The 17,940-nt window shown below is 35.5% G+C and overlaps 1 protein-coding gene across 2 annotated transcripts; it reads left to right on the top strand.

Moving 5' to 3' along the window:
- The first annotated feature begins 3,475 nt into the window (after window positions 1-3,475).
- LOC122588665 (telomere repeat-binding factor 4-like) lies at window positions 3,476-7,772 on the top strand. Of its 2 annotated transcripts, XM_043760825.1 has the most exons (9): window positions 3,476-3,730; window positions 3,956-4,083; window positions 4,180-4,226; window positions 4,682-4,943; window positions 5,443-5,612; window positions 5,762-5,846; window positions 6,463-6,546; window positions 7,075-7,366; window positions 7,443-7,772. In XM_043760825.1, exons 4-9 carry the CDS (start codon window positions 4,794-4,796, stop codon window positions 7,475-7,477), a joined length of 816 nt encoding a protein of 271 aa, XP_043616760.1. In that variant the 5' UTR covers window positions 3,476-3,730; window positions 3,956-4,083; window positions 4,180-4,226; window positions 4,682-4,793; the 3' UTR covers window positions 7,478-7,772. The 2 variants fall into 2 exon arrangements, with proteins under 2 accessions (XP_043616760.1, XP_043616759.1); XM_043760824.1 differs by having other exon boundaries at window positions 3,476-4,083.
- The last annotated feature ends 10,168 nt before the right edge of the window (window positions 7,773-17,940 follow it).

The raw sequence follows: 17,940 nt of genomic DNA, 5'->3' as shown, positions 1-17,940 counted from the left end.
AATAGAAAATGGACCCTTAAAAGAATTTGTTATCTACACCAGGTCTACACTCATATTTAAAAATATTAGTTTTTTTTATATATAAATATGACTACATGTATCGAACAAGGTCTTATTAAATGAAAACGCATTCAATCATATAATGCAAGAAACCCAAAAATATACTTCTTTGGATATAATTAGCATATATATATATGTAACATCCATGAATTTTGACCCGTTAACTTTAAGTGTAATGTTATGAATTATAGTAGTTAATGATATCTTTAAATCCATCTTGTGGTTAAATGACTAATTGTATACTCAATGAGCCGGTTAACGGTGTGCTAGATGTTATGTCGTGGGTTTTGAACTAATTAGTTATGTTGACGGGTCAACCCATGGATCAAAGTCTTGACCCATGACCCACCTTAGTCAACCCAACCCCCACCCACCTTATCTTTTTCTTCCCTTATTCTTCTTATCTCTCTCTCTTCTTTACTCCCAAGAACACACTCTCCTTTCACTCTCTCTCTAATTTAATTCATAGTTCATGGAAATTCAAGCTTAGTTAATGCAAGAATAATAAATCTTATCACCATTTTAACTTCATATCAAAAACTTGGGTTCCAAAGTGTAAGAAATGACCTCATTTGAGTCAAAATTCGGGTTTGAGGATTTGTGAAGCTTTTGGTAAGTAAATTCTACTCTATGACCTTCACTTCATGTTAGTAAATGTATCTCTAGTTGTGCCAAAACATTTTCGGGTCACAAATCGGGCCAAAAGTCGAATTAGGGTTTGTCTAGGGTTAGTAATGGGTTAAACCGAATTTGAGCTTGAGTTTGGTGTTTTGAAGAAAGATTTTGAAGTGGGTTTGGGTTATTCATGTGTAAACATGCTTAATTATGCTTCATATTGAGTTTTGATGCATCACAAATCGATTTTGGGTGTCAAAAATGAGTTATGGGTTAGTTTTGGTGTGTTTGGGTCGAAATGGTGTTGCTGGTGCTGAACTGGGTGAGCTGCTGCGCAGCTAGTTAAGCTGCCCCGTAGCTTCACGAGTCTGTTTTTCAGCTGCGGCGCAGCGATAAGTTGCGGCGCAGTTGGGGGCTTCAATCACTTAACTTTTTCCTAGCTTTAGTTCTAACATCCTAGGATCGTCCCGAACTTTCCGGAATGTACTCTTATGACCTTATTGGTGCCCTACACATGACAAACGAGTCGTTTAAAGTTGGGTGTCCTCTTTGGAACCTAATTCAAGACATTAACATAAACTAAATAAACATATAACTTATGTTTGAGAATGAGGCGACCTTGGGGCGACTTCATTTTGGTTACAAACTATTACATGACCTCCCTAACGACCATGTTGGGTCCCGAAAGTCTTTCAAAGCCATAAACCAAAGCTAAAACCTAGTTAGAGAATCGTCTTTGGTGAATAATGCATGTCTTGTATACATTACTAGGTTGTGGACGCGTGGAGCACTATAATCACTTATAATCTCATCTTAATTCGATATTAGCCTCTTTTGCCAATCAAGGTGAGTTCGTATCTCCCTACTCTATTGAGATTCGGGCTGAAAAGTGTACATTGTGTGTTTATTTGTTTGAATTAGTTGTTTGTTGATTGAATGATGATTGATGGATGAATTATTGAAATGTTTTGTGTATGTTGGTATTGAGAAAGGTTATATTTAGGTTAGATGTACATACATGGAAGTCGACTTCGCTTTCAAAAGGTTTGAGATGTGGAGGGTTAGCCGCTGGTACACCCTGTATACAAACATCGAGGACTCTTTGAAAGCAAGCCCTCTCAAGTGTATGTATGTATAGTTTGATCATATTGTTGGTTATTGGATGTTGGATTGATGGATTGTTGGGCTTGCATTGTGTTGGTTGCTTTGAGATGATTTGGTTGTCTGTTGAGACAAATGTGTTTATCCAGGTATAGACGTATACACTGGTGTTGGTATCCGGGTTTATAGACGTATATTCGCCGACGTTTTTGAGATGCCACAATGGTCATGGTGATGACCTGTGAGTATCGTTGCATAAATGGCATGATGGCCATACATATTATATGTATTTTGGTTTGGCATGCATATCATTCACATCATGGCATTGACATTGCATTGATTGTTCTTATACGTTTGTTATATAGTGATGCATTGGTTGGATGACGTGTAAGACTACTTGTATGTGATGATTGTTCTTGTTTTTATGATATGTGGTTATGGTCGGTGGTTCATCTTGGGCCACCACTACGAACTCACCAACCTCGTGTTGACTTGTAGAACACTTTTCAGGTAATCAGGTGGTTCAAGGATGTGATGCATGATCTGGTGTAGCTTTTGGATTCGGGCATAGACTTTATGGATCAAGGATTCATTCGCCCACTTTTGGATAAATGCTTAGGATCGATAGCCATCTCTAGAATTCTCTTTTGTAAACTTTGATGGCCATTTGCTCCTTGTGCATTGTTTGAATATTTGACTTGTTGTGGATTCACCGAATTCATTAATGTCATTTAGTTGCCTACGATAATCCCTCCTTGTGCTATATGATTTCCGTAATATTTCGAGCCCTAGCTCGGGGTGTTACAATATATATTTCCTCTACATTATGATAATTATATTTAATTTTTTGTGATAAATATATATAATAATTTGAAAGAAAATACATTTTCTATAAACAGTTTCACTATAATGTACTACACATTTACATAACCAAACAACAAAAGTTTTTTCTTAAACTATACTTCATTCTTTCTATTAAAAATCAAAACAACTCGACTTATTTAATCTCTTAATGAAAAGATATATCTTAAAATTAATTGTCGATTACCAATGAGATCCAAATAATAAGTTTATGAAAGTTGACAACGAAAGTAATATTTATATTTATTTCCTACTTATTTTTCTTAGCTTTGCAAAATAAAAAATAAATATACCATTTAAATTTTGAAAAATTATATTGTACTAAAATTGGAATGAGGCAGCTATCCCCTCTGCCACCAATACAATTTACAATCAACAATTATGTCAAATTGAATCTACCCTAATTGATCCAACTAATGTTTCCGTTTTATTTTCTATTCTTATTCTATTCATAGACCAAAGAAAAGCCATACATTTTATGTTTTGCATTAACGACTCGACCTGGATTTGGTACTCCTTGATTGTTATTGCCTTCTATACACACCTTTCACATTTCGTAAATAAAATTACACTTAAGTATCATTTATAGTAGCAAATAAATCTTTATAATAAAAAATAGCAAATTTTTTTTTTTTTGTTGTTGTATATATGTTAAATTTAGGCTTATGAATAAATGAGTGCTTATAAGGACAATTCCAATGATAGATTGGTTGATAAATGACAATTTTTAACGATAAAAAATTAGTCGTACAACTTTTTAATAGATTGAAGACAGATGGATTAATTAACAAAAAAAAATGTGTTAAAGCTTATTACCATTGTAGAGGTAGACAAATCTAACACCAAACGCAACACAACCTCCTCGTTAGATGACATTATATTCTCCCAATAGATGGAGTTCTTTTTCCACCTTAGTCGGCTTGGCCGGAGGTCTTTATTCAAACAGTCATTCTCTTTACCCCGCTCAGGATTGGATACAGTTGTTGTTGTCGGTCGTCATTCTGTTTATGAATCCATTTTGCCATGCCCTTTCCCTTGGATAAATAATCTGATCCATGAACTTTGTTGTCTGTGGGATATTTGACCCAAAATGGTTTGTGAGTTACTCCTTCTCTCTCTAAATTAAGGATTCTATTCTATATACTCAGTATCCTTGTACACGCTTCATCTTATAATATCTGTTGTTTTTAGTTCTTTCCTTAATTCATTCGACATTTGATATATGTATGTATGCAAATAACAACTGAATGAGTTTGATTTATTTTGAAACAAACTTGTATTTATTTCATCAATAATTTGATCTTCACTTCCATGAAAGAAAGAAAGAAACACCGTCCGTCCGCCGAGGCCCAACAGGGGCGCTTTGTTGCCTAAAGCCCAAGTCCATCATCATGTCATGCGATTATTTTTTGTCTTGTGATTCGAACTACCTTAAATAAATATCAGGTCTATAAACTTGCAAATTCATCTATCTATCTTCTAATAATCGAGTCAGCTTACTTCTTTTATCTTATGTTTTATCTTTGTATTTTTTTTTTACAGTATATATTTCTTGTATATAGCTATGAAGTCTGCCATCATCTAATCAGGTCAGTAATCTATGTCTTTTTTTATTTTAGTTTGTTAGAGACAACAATCCAGATGGTGATGTTGGTTTGAACAATCTGGTTTTTAGTTCTTTGTTTTTAATTTATGAACAATTTGTTTTCAAGTTTTTTGGTTGAATGGTTTATGATTTTTTGAATGGTAAAGTTTAATTTAAATGCCATATGTTTTTTCTTTTCTCCCATAAGAGGCCTTTGCACATTGAGTAATCCCGGAGCCTTTGATAATTATCCCTTCTATGAGCTTTCTTTTCTCATAGACACAATGATGCGTTTCCGCAATAGCCTTGTGTTTCATGTTATTGACATATTGATCTAACGGCTGCACTTGGTCCAAACATAAGGATACTTCATAGCCACCGCTGGATGTGATTTTATTGATTGATTATATGTCGTGTCCTTGGATTATCTATCTAACGGTTGGAATAATACTTCTATAGGGCTAGTGAATGAACCACCCGTAAACATAATAGAAATCAATAAATAAGGGCTTCCTGCCCCTTTCGACCTCTATAGTCCCCTCTCAATCCCTACAGCTCCCGAAACAATAAAATGGTAAGACAAAAGCATCGATGGACGATGGAGGAAGAGGAAGCTTTGATTGCGGGTGTGGAAAAGTACGGCCAGGGAAAATGGAAAACCATAGTTGACGATCCCCAATTTGCATCTTGCTTTTCTGATCGGTCGAACGTTGATCTCAAGGTTTCTTTTTCCCCCCTAACACCATAGTTGTAAACTTGTAACCCCTATTTAATTTTCCCTTCTCACTTGTCTACTTGCAAACCCCTTTTTATATCTTTCATCATTAATGGAAAGGTCTAGATTCTGTTTTACTCTGACCCTGATATATGCTGGTATATATAACTTTGTAATCGAATTGTCATTATGCCATTTTGAAGTGAAATATTGGTTTCATGATAAATAAGTAATGTTTGGATTACTTTATTCTTGATAGAGATGTAGATCTAAATATGTTACCTTATTGCAAGATACACCTTTAAATGTAGATTTTGTCAATGAATTTTCACAGAGCAAGGTTTTTTTCATGAAAGCTCTCTCAGTTAGGGGTTGGGTATGTACATGGATGTACCATTTCTTCCCTTTATTGGAAGAGAGGAAAAATATCTTATCTCTCTAGAGTTTGTGTTTCTGCCGGGCTTCCTCTTGGCGTGGATTAGTTTATTACAATTATGATGTGCAGGACAAATGGCGTAACTTGAATGCAAGTAGTGTTAGAGCTCCCAAGATAGTGTGTGTTACTTCAAATCCACCCTTGAGTTCCCTGGAACCTTCAGCTGCCGCTCTGCTCCTTGAATATGGCAGTGAAGCTGGACCTTCTAGAAGCTCACCAGATACAATAATGTCCCCCGAGTATGTTCTTTTCATGCTTCTTTCTTATAGTGTTTGCCTTTTTCCAGCTACTTGAAATACTTAGTTATACTTTAGAGTTTAGATGATGAATTCCGATCTTTTCTGCATTGAAGTTACATCTTATTTTAAATTTATTACTCTTTAACCAGTTACAAGGCTGTTATTATGGAGGCTCTTTCCTCCTTCGAAGATCCAAATGGGCTTGACATCAATGATATTCTGAACTTTATTGAGGTCAGATCATACTTCTATTTGTTTATATCTGAAGTAGTTTATGGTGTCTTGTGTCTTCTTCTCTTTTGATGTCCTTGGTTTGATTAAACTATACTCCTTAATGTTTGTTTCTTTATCAGATGAATAAATGTGAGCGTGTGAGTTTGTAAGGTTATAAGGAGGTTTACCTGTAATGTGACTAGATGTCTTATTTTGTTATGGCCTAGTAGTTTTGTAATAGCCGGTACTTAATTTATGAACTGAGCTCTCTCTTAAGTGGCTATCTATCTTGCTTTATTTTTGCTTCAGAGGTCCTTGCTTCACTTGTCTTGGCCACAGTACAGTTTAAGCAAATGATGTTAATGTGGATCTACAGTTATAGAATTTTTTTATATTCTAGAAAAATTAACCCCTAGTTAATACTAATTGAAATGGCAGTAGTAGAAGGCATTTTATTTTGTTTGGTTCTTTCTGCAGGAAGCACCTGTTGGTTGTCTCTTCCCCTTTTAAATGATTTAAGTTTTCTTATTTGAATTTACTTATTAGACAGTAACTGTGAAGAAATCTATTTCAGATAAGTTAGGTTTCTCAATAGTTGATTTTTTTGAATCTTGGTATTTACACATGTTTATTGCAGAGTAAGTATGAGGTACCTGAAAATTTCAGGGAATCAGTGACTTCAAAGCTCAGGAACCTCGTGTTGACAGGAGAAGTCCAGAAAGTAAGCAACCCTTTAATCAATGAGTGCATGTCTTTATTCCTAGGTTTGGTTCCTTGTACAGATGACCTTTTTAGATTATATATATTTTTGCTTCTATACCCGATACTTGTATCTGTTTTTGTAGTTGGCAATTTTGAATGTACATCCAACTGAAAACTTATTTATTGGTTAGATGTTAAATGGGTATACGGGGAAAGATACTTTGCAGGACTGCAGGCTACGCGGGTAACGTTGAGCCTTTGGCTTTAATATACGCGCCTTACCGGTATTCCCGTGGCCATTTCCCAAACTTTCTTCCCTGTCCCCAAGATGTTTACCGAGTGAGTTTTGAACCTGGGTCTCTTTTGAGACATGCACGACGTCTTACCACTAGGCCACTTTGGAGATGGTTTCTTGGTTAGATGCTAGTTTGTTATTAGATATGTTTTGTGAACATTTATAACCACCACCTCAGTAAGATGTGACATTCAGCTTGTTAGATATGTGTGAACTCCTTGTATAACATTTTAAAATTCAATTAATATGCAGGTGAACAATTGCTACAAGCTCAGGGGTGCATTCTTGGGTGCTGAAACATCCCAAGAAGAGGATATTGTCCCAACTAACATTGACAACTGTAACGAGGAACAAAATGCGCAGGAGGCTTCTGTAACACCCATTTCTACAGAAACTCCGGAAGAAGCTGCAGCTCGCTTAGTTGCTGAGGCAGAAAACCTGGATAAAATTGCAATTGAAGCCTGTAAAAGGCGAGATATGCTTGAAGGGCTCCTAGAAGAAAGCTTGGTAATGCGAATGCTAGCAAAAAATTTTTACGAGCAATGTAAGTTACCTACATCTATCATAGCTCTCAGTATAAATTGTTCGAAATTTGACCATGTTTCTATATGCTATGACAGGCTCTAGAGATGGAATTGTTGTGCTGAAACCTTGAAGTGCTTCTTGTTTGCTTGACATGTATTTTGACATTAGGAGTTGCACAATGCCTATGGCTAGACTTTCATTTTTTTTGTTGCTACTTCTACTATTCGTCCATTCTAGACAATGTTTGCGCTTGAAAATTTGCGTCTTTGATGTTTTCATTGGGATATAGTTTGTTTTCTTACATATGGGCTAATCCAATGTGATAGAACAGAAATTAGAGAATTGAGAAATGATTTGTTTTATTGATGTATTGGATATTACAAGATATGGTATTTATATCGATGGTGTAACTGCCTTTCAACAGATTTTCCCGCTCTCCATCTATTTACATTTTAGTACCCTCTAGTATTACAATCGACAATTATAGCTAAAACTAGTATTAATATGTGACAATACTTCCCCCATCCAATATTTTTGTCCTCAAAAATGGAATTTTGGAAATCTGAGCTTCATGTCATCAAGGAATTCCCAAGAAGCATCTTCAATTGGCAATCCTTCCCAGTGGATCAGAATCTTCATAGCTGATTTATTTCCTCTCTTAACCACTTTCTTATCCAATACTGATCTAGGTTGCAGAAGGAACCTTGGACCTGTAGGTAATGGAACAATGAATGGATGGGGTCCCTTGGCCTTCTTAAGCAAAGAAACATGGAAAACTGGATGAATCTGAGCATGTGCTGGTAAATCCAGTTTGTAAGCCACCATTCCTATTTTCTGCAAATCAGAAATGGGCCAAAATACTTAGGGGACAACTTCCTGTTGTGGTGAGTCTCCAATTATTGTTGAGCAAATGGGTGCAGTTTAACATATACCCAGTCCCCTGCAACAAATTCTCTATCTGACCTATGATGGTCTGCTAATTGTTTCATCTGGTTCCTTGCCATATTCAAATTCTCCTTCAGTTTCAAGAGCATTGCTTCCCTATCTCTATGTATAAATAAAGCTTCATAAGGTGACATTTGAATAGCAGAGTGCCAATTGGTATTGTACCACCATTGTGCTAAAGGAATCCATTTGACCCAAGTTAATGGGGCATCCATGCACATACTTCTGAGATAAGTTTCAAGACACCTATTCAATACTTCTGTCTGTCCATCAGATTGGGGATGGTAAGCAGATGACATGGCTAACTGAACACCTTGCAACTTCATGAACTCCTGCCAAAATTGACTCAAAAATATGGGATCCCTGTTTGAAACTATTGTAGCTAGGCATCCATGTAGGCTGAAAATATTATCCATGACAACCTTGGCAACAGAAGCAACAGTAAATGGGTGATTGAGCAATAAGAAATGGCCAAACTTGGTTAGCCTATCCACCACAACTAGCATTGTATCTTTTCCCTGAACTTTTGGAAGGCCAGATATGAAATCCATGGAGATATCACTAAAAACAGATTGTGGAATGGGCAGAGGTTGCAATAATCCAGGGTATGCAACTGGTTCATATTTAGCTCTTTGACAAGTATAGCATTTCTTCACAAACTGTCGTACATCCTTATAACAACCCTTCCAGTAAAAATAATCATTTATCCTGGTCAAAGTAGGGATTACACCAAAGTGACCACCCATTGGTGAGGAATGAAAGACTAAAATAATTTCATTCCTTAAAATTGGGTCCTTAGCCACAATTAGCTTATTTTTCCTTTTAAGCATTTTCCCATCCCATGATTTATGGATTTATGTGGAATCTGTGCTCCACCTTCCAATTTTTGAATGAGATCCTTAGTTAAAGGATCATTTTGCCAAGACTTCTGAATATTTTTTCCCCACAAAAGAGCATCTACTGAACTTATTCCTAATTCAAACAAATCCAACCCTTCCATTCTAGACAATGCATCAGCTGCAGAGTTCTCTACTCCCTTCTTATATACTATTTCACAATCATACCCTAGTAACTTTGACAACCATTTCTCCTGCAGTGGTGTTACTATCTTTTGCTCCAGTAAATGCTTCAGAGTTTTGTGATCAGTTCTTATCACAAAATGGTTTGTTGCCAAATAATGATGCCACTGTTCCACTGCCATAATAATGGCCATCAATTCTTTTAAATATACTGACCAAGCCTGTTGTCTCACTGATAGAGATTTGCTAATAAAAGCCAAAGGATGGCCATCTTGCATCAAAACTGCTCCCATACCTTTTAGAAGAGGCATCAGTCTCAATCACAAATGGTTTACTGAAATCTGGAAGTTGCAAAACTGGTGGATTACTGAGTGCTTCCTTCAACTGATCAAAGGCCAACTGAGCTCCCTCACACCATTTGAAGTTGTCTTTTTTTAACAAATCTGTTAATGACTTAGCAATTATTCCAAAATGCCTAATAAACCTTCTACAATATCCTGCAAGTCCCAAAAAACCCCTTAACTGTTTGACAGTTGTTGGTATGGGGCATTCCTTTATTGCAACTAATTTTGCAGGATCTGTGGCAACTCCTTCTTTTGTAATAATATGACCCAGATATTCAATTTTTTTTCCTGCAAAAGAGCACTTACTCTTTTTTGCCTTTAATGAATGAGATCTCATGAGCTGCATCACACATTCTAAATCTTGCAAATGTTGGTGGCTGTTATGACTGCAAACCAATATATCATAAAAAAACACTAATGCACATTTCCTTAAAACCTCCTTAAATGTATCATTCATTAGTGCTTGGAAGGTTGCTGGTGCATTGGTTAAGCCAAAAGGAAGTACTAAAAATTCAAAGTGACCCTGATGAGTTTTAAAAGCTGTCTTGTATATATCTTCCTCATGCAATCCTAACTTGATGGTATCTTGACCTCACGTCCAATTTTGAAAAAATAGTGGCACCCTTTAATTCATCCAGTAGTTCCTCTATCAATGGAATTGGAAAAACATCTTTAATTGTGGCCTCATTCAACCTTCTATAGTCTATGCACATTCTCCATGTTCCATCTTTCTTTTTAACCAATACCACAGGTGCAGCAAATGAGTTGTTACTGTTCCTTATAACTCCTGTATCTAATAACTCTTGGGTCATTTTTTCAATAACATCTTTTTGAGCAACAGGGTATCTATAAGGTTTGAGGTTCAAATGGATTCTATGATCACATGGTCTGCTAGGAGGCAGGCCATGTGGAACTTCAAATATATCAGCATACTGCACTAATAATTCTTCCAACTTCTTATCTAATTTTCTCTTAGTCACTACTCGTTGGTATAATTGAGTTTTATTTCCAACATTTTCCATTGTGAACAGTTGAGCTTGAGCCAAATTGTTTTGGTCTTGCATCCAACTGGTAATTCTTTCCATGGAACACAACTTAATTCCATTATGCCTAATATCTTTGAATTCAATAGATTGGCCATTAACAATGAACTTCATTGTTAAATCCCTAAAATTTCAAACAATATCATTTAAGGTTTCTAACCACTGGATTCCCAAAACTATATCATAATTCCTTAACTCAATCACTAGCATATCATCCTTAAACCAATTACCCTGCATCATCCATGAGAAATCTCTACAAAACTGTGCACATTCCATATCATTTCCATTGGCTATAGCTACCTTCGTATCAGGAGCTGATAAGCCTCAAATTGTACATGTTTCCCTACACCGAATTGGACGATTTGTACTAGTTTTATAGCCATTTATACTTGTTTTGTGGTGTATTATGGTATTTGCAAGTGGTTTCAGGCCTAAAGCAGGTATATTGCCCCAAATGGTAGAAAATAGCTCAGAAATGGTCCATATGCACTAACCAAAGAAGAACGAAGCTGAAACGGCAAATCCCTGCAAGACCTCGCGGCGCGAGGAGGGTGACTCGCGACGCGATCCAGGGTAATTCAACCCAGTCGCGGTGCGAGAAATGCAGGTCGCGGCGCGATTTGTGGATTTTCAAGACAGAACTTTTCACTGAAGTCCCTAGCGGCGCGATTAGGCCCTCTTGCGGCACGAGCCAGGTTTTCAACCCAGTAGCGGCGCGAGAAGGGACCCTAGCGGCGCGAGTTGGGCACTTTCGAAGTCAGAACTTTGGCCTGAAGGAGCTAGCGGCGCGAGTTCTGCCTGACATCACCATTTTCTCTCTCCTGGGGTATAAATACCATCCACCACTCCACCCAAACCCTAGTCTGGGACACTTTAGCTCACATACTTATACTCCAACCGATTTTCAAAGGTTTTTAATAGTTTTTCACTACTCCAACATCATTTTGAAGACTTGAAGATTAATTTTAGCTATTGTTACTCATTGTAGCTCAATTGTAACTTCGATTTGGATTCGTTCTCTATATTGGGTACATTATGTCTTCCTTTCTACTTCAATCTTTAGCTTTTAACATTATGAGTAGCTAACTCCTTATACATCTATGAAGATGAAGTGAAACAATTGATTATGGTTGCATAGTATTTTGAATTCAAGTTGGTTTTACTTAACATTTTGTCAAGATCTTAATGAAGTGATTTCTTCTACTTAAATTTGTGTTCTTCAATAGTGGTACTAGTTGAATGCAAGTATTATTCTAGTTGTTTGTCTATGAACAATTTTTGCTAGGTCATGGTATGATAGTAAAGAATATAAGTTTAATAGAAATTAATTTGTTAAGTGAATTTAACGGTTGGTGGTACCACGTTTCTTTCACAAAGATAAAATTGTTATTTAAGTAGTCAAACAAACTAGTTAGTTCAAGGAAGTGTAATAAGGTTGGTGGTACCACTTGTTGCAAGGAATTGAATTGGCTAGGTGATTGAGCCGATTTTACAACCGGAGTGCACGCCGGGTGTGTTTTAGTCTTGTCACGATTATTGTCACCAACAATATTGAATTTTGAGCTTAAACCATATGCAACCTAAACTTCTTGTGTAGCGGATTCGACATAGATGGCTTTTTAATTATTCGTTACAACTCAAACTATTTTCGCATACTCTCGATTGACACCGGTTGAGTATTTAATTTATTTTACTTGTCGATTAATTAGCTTTCTGAAACGCAAAGTGATAACTCGGTCACAAACCAAACTTTCTCTTGATTTACATTTTTACAACCTTAAGTACAACATTTAGTCCTTGTGTTCGATCCTGGTCTTACTCATTAACTATATTACATACGAACGGGTACACTGCCCGTAAGTGTGTGGTAGACAGTAAACGGTAGATCTTGTTATAAATTATTAAACTCGATTTCACACATCAGGAGCCTTAAGGAGTGGACATCTTATCTTAAAAGCTAACGAGTTACTCATAAAGTTGTGGGTTGACCCACTGTCAATCAATATATGTAACCTTCTAGTTTCAATAGTACCTGCAACTTGCATGGTAGAATAAGAAGGAATACCCATTAATGCATTTAAAGAGATTTGGGGTTCCCCTTATGCAAACTGTTCCATACAAAGCTGTTGTTCTATTTCCTCAACTTCCTTCATTCCCTCTTCAACCTCTATTAGAAACAACTGCTTCTTCCCTTTACATACTCTAGTATGACCTTGCACAAATTTCTCATTACAATAGAAACATTCCCCCTTTGCCCTCTTTTCTTCCATAAATTTGGTAGTCATAGATTTATAACCTGGTTTTGGGGGTGGGGCAGACAATTGTGGTACATTTGGTGTGGGTAAAAGAGGTTGTTTGGCAGCATTAGTTGGGAAATTATTTCCTGATCCAAAAGATTTATACCCACCCTCATTGTTCTTTGTCCCACGAATACCCATAGTTTTGTTTGCTTCATTTTGCATTCTTGCCAAGGAATATGTATCTATAAGAGTTTTGGGTTTGAACATACAAATATTGCATTTAATTTCAGGTTTCAACCCCTCAATAAAAATACTAACAGTATACTCTTCTGGAAGATTTACCTTGGTTAGTAGAGCATCAAATTCATCGCAATAACTGTCAAGTTCTCCCGTTTGGGTCAGAGCTTTGAGTGCTCCCATTGCATCATCCACCATTGTTGTTGTGAATCTGGCCAATGCTGATCTTGAATAGGTATCCCATGTTACCTCTTCCATCGTCTTCCCTAATGTCTTCATGTATGCTTGATGCCATTGCAGAGCTCTGCCTCTCATATGAATTGCTGCATATCGCACCTTCTTGATTTCTGGTGTATCGTTAATGGTGAAGAAATGTTCACAACGATAAACCCATCCTTCCACGTCATCACCATCTAATTCGGGGAAATTCATCTTTGTAATTATGTTGTTACCTTTCATACTGATGGTGTACCACATCTTGATTACGATCTTGCCGTAACCGCCGCATCTCTGCTACATCTCTGGTCAAAGCATCCATGGCGGTTTGCAATGACATAATGGTGTCTTGTGCTTTATTGACTTCTTTAGAAAGTCGTTCATTATCTTTTGTAAGGCGTTCGACTTCTTGATTTCGCATTGTAGTTGTCATTATGATTTGGGAATTTGTGAACTTTTGTGTTGGTGATTGCCGGAATAGTTACCGGAGAAGATGAAATGGATCGGAAGCGCCGCCGAAGAGCGGTGGCTCTGATACCACTGATAGAACAGAAATTAGAGAATTGAGAAATGATTTGTTTTATTGATGTATTGGATATTACAAGATATGGTATTTATATCGATAGATGGTGTAATTCAACAGATTTTCCCGCTCTCCATCTATTTACATTTTAGTACCCTCTAGTATTACAATTGACAATTATAGCTAAAACTAGTAATAATATGTAACACAATGTGGTTATTAAGCTATTTTTGGCTAAAATAGGTCGATTGGTTTTACTTAAACTGCCAAAAAGGTGGTTACCGAAACAAAAGAGGTATTTTCTGGAACATCCAAAGTTTACAAGCTCTCATAACTTTAAATATCATTCTCCGAGATCAATTGTTGATGTCATAAAATCCAATGTGTCAACAAAAGATCTTGTCCACATTAGATTATGATGTCATGGGGTGATGAAATTAGTAAGTATTTAAAGGTGTTCATACTATGTGTAAGTTATATATACCGATATAATATATAAATAAATAATTACTATATTATTGGTGTCATATGCTGACCTTTTTGATGCATCTATGGTGCACCATTACTCTTACTTCAACATGTTTCCGCCTTTGTAATATTCGTACCCAAAAAGTTATGTTGATGTGAAAGTTTGCTTGTTTGATAAATTGCATAAACAAAAACTTTGTTGGTGTCTAGTGATATCTTAATGTTTGTCCCCAATAGGGTTGTGCAAAGGATACCAAAACAGGACTGAAAATGATCCGATCGAACACGAAGTGTACCGGACCAGGCCAATGCAAAATGGATCGGTATCCGGGTTGCTCTTAAAACAAACTTTTGGTTGCGGGAAGGGTTGATTCAAAACTTGGAAAACCCATTAAAATCACTCGAAAAAGTTTAAAGTTTCAAATTATGGGGGTGTTTAGCCTAGTTTTCATATTCTGGCTTATGCTTATTTGGAAAAAAAAGTTTCTTGCCTAGTTTTATAAGCTTGTTAAATTAGTATCTAGTGTTTGGATTTGTTTTTTAGCTTATATAAAAGCAGCTCTTTTTCTCATTGTGTTTGTGAGAAAGAACATTGTTAAAATAGCTTCTAAAAATTGGCTTATACAAAATTCCATCTAATTCTAAACTAGCTTATTTAATTTTATTTAAAATAGGCTAAAAAGCCTATAAATACTCGAATAAAAGCTAAAAGCCTAAAACAAACACCCCCTATATTGGGCTTTCTAGTAAATATAACGTCATATTGTAACGACAAATGTCTGGAAAACCCATTAAAAGTCCATAAATCCATTATACATTCTATATTTCATTATTTCCATATCAAAAAGTTGGTGTTGGAATGTGATCATGTTATAATAAATCGCATGTCCAGAAATAATTTAAGCTTACGGGGCCACACGAAATGACACGGTAACTCTATATTATTAATTAGTATATTAAAGTAATATATTAATTAATGTAATCACGAAATAATTCATTAAACTATATTAAGGGGTTAATAATGTTTAACTAATTAAAAGAGAAGGATTTAAGTGAAAATTAGGAATTATGAAAACTTCCTAATTTCCACCATAGGGCCGAAAATTTCAAGGCTTGAAAGCCTTGAAGATTACCTTGTCCATCAAGTTGAAATCCTTAATAATTAAACCTATATAGAGAGAGCTAATTCTAAGAATTTTTAATTTCTTCACATAAGAAATTCTCTCTTTCTTTCCCTCTTAAGTCGACCGAAACCCACAAAGGGGTGTTCGGTTTTATGCTATTCGAACTACCATATGGAAGCTTGTACAATTAATGATTAGCATTAATTGTAGTATAATTTGCTTCATAGCAACAAATGGTTCTCGGTTTATGGGATTTTCGACCGAAACCCACAAAGGAGTGTTCGGTTTTATGCTATTCGAACTACCATATGGAAGCTTGTACAATTAATGATTAGCATTAATTGTGGTATAATTTGCTTCATAGCAACAAATGGTTCTCGGTTTATGGGATTTTCGAGATAAGGGAGATAAACAAATGGTTGTTTGGTTCGTGATCGGGGTATTAGCATACGGTATAGAGGTGTCTAGTGTGCGATCCTAGAGGGGTTTTACTTTAAACCCTAAATAATAATAATAATCTTATTAATAATATTATATTAATAATATTATTGGAAGATTTGCGCAAAGGTACACGTTCGATTTTCACTTTGTTAGTTAATTTTTTGAAACCAGTTTTACTCGCAATGTGATATTATTATGAAAGATAATTAATAATTAAAATATAAAGATACTTGTGATCCTGTAGTTGACATTCAAGCATATGTATTTGATCATGATGCAGGTCTAGAACACGAATAGGTTAATTTCTAATCATCTGTTCTATGATAATCAGATAACAATTATGATTGTTTTCATTTTCTTTGATAACAATCAGGACCTTTGATTTGAGTGACAATTCTAACTTTAAACAGTAATACACAAAACTAATATATAAATAAAGATAAAATTATGCACCTTTTTTATTGAGAGATTATGATGAAATTTTTTTTATTAATTAAATAATTGTAAATCTTAAAAAATTCTCTCAAGTTGATGATTAAAAATAAATATAAATTAAATATTCAGGGTTGAAAAGTGTAAGTTATTGATGGAAAACAAAAAGCTGTAAATTAATGAGACTTTTTTTTTTATAAATTAATATATATACTAATATAATAATATATTTGGATAATGATTATTATGATTTTTCATTTATAGTTTATCTACATGATAACATAAGCAACAATTAATTTGATGAAATTGAGCGATTTGATTGGTTAATAAGTCATTAGTTCAACTGTCTTATAGTATATATTAAGATTAAGATTAAGATAAGATTATGATAACATTATCTTGGGAGGAAAACTAAAAAAATTAAAAAGAATTAATTTTTTGAGACATTTAATACAAATCAACATTCTTCATACCATTGAGAAGAATCAGCTTCTCAAAGCGAGTATTATCAAATGCTTTGGTATACAAATCAGCTAAATTATCATTGGTTATAACTTTTTCCAAATGAGTTAACTTCTTTTGGGCACAGTCACGCAAGAAATGATGCCTAATATCAATATGCTTGGTGACTTTATGCATGACAGGGTTATTTGTAATATCTATAGCTGACTTATTGTCTATCTTAATAGGAGTATCAAGAAAATCCATATCGTAGTCTCGCAGTTGTTGCTGAATCCACAATACCTGGGAACAACAGCTACCAGCAGCCATATACTTTGCTTCACTTGAAGACTGAGCAACACATGTCTGCTTCTTGCACTGCCACGATACTAATCTTCCTCCTAAGAACTGACAACCTCCAGTAGTAGACTTCCTGTCATTGTTACAACCTCCAAATTCTGAATCAGTATATGCAACAAAGTCAAACGTTCCTCCCATAGGATACCATAGACCAAGCCCTTGGTTTCCTTTCATATAACGTAGAATACGGTTTGTTGCAACCAAATGTGACTCTTTCGGACTAGCTTGAAATCTAGCACAGAGACAAACAACAAACATAATATCTGGACACGAAGTGGTCAGATACATCAATGAGCCAATGATAGCACGATAATAAGTTGCATCCACAAGTTCATCTTTAGGATTGAGAACCCCTAATTCATGATTCTGCTGAATAGGAGTACCATATGTCTTGGACTCGAACATTTGAAACCTCTCCAAGATGTCATCGACATACTTAGGCTGGTGTATGAAAAATCCATCTTTCCTTTGATCAACTTGCAGTCCGAGGAAAATTTGAAGTTCTCCCATAGCACTCATTTCAAACTCATTTTTCATGCTCATTTCGAATTCTTTGCACATCTTAGTGTTAGATGAACCAAAAATAATATCATCAACACAAACTTGTACAATCAAATAATCTCGCTTCCGCCATTTGATAAACAAAGTGCTGTCTATTGAACCTCTTGTAAAACCATTTGTCAACAAATGTGTCGACAACGTTTCATACCACACCCTGGGTGCTTGATGCAATCCATAAAGAGCCTTATCAAGTCGATAT

The sequence above is a fragment of the Erigeron canadensis genome, chromosome 2, assembly GCF_010389155.1.
Source record: "Erigeron canadensis isolate Cc75 chromosome 2, C_canadensis_v1, whole genome shotgun sequence".
NCBI classification, from domain to species: Eukaryota; Viridiplantae; Streptophyta; class Magnoliopsida; order Asterales; family Asteraceae; genus Erigeron; species Erigeron canadensis.
Note: the sequence above shows the minus strand (reverse complement) of the source record. Positions and strands in the feature narration are given on the sequence as shown.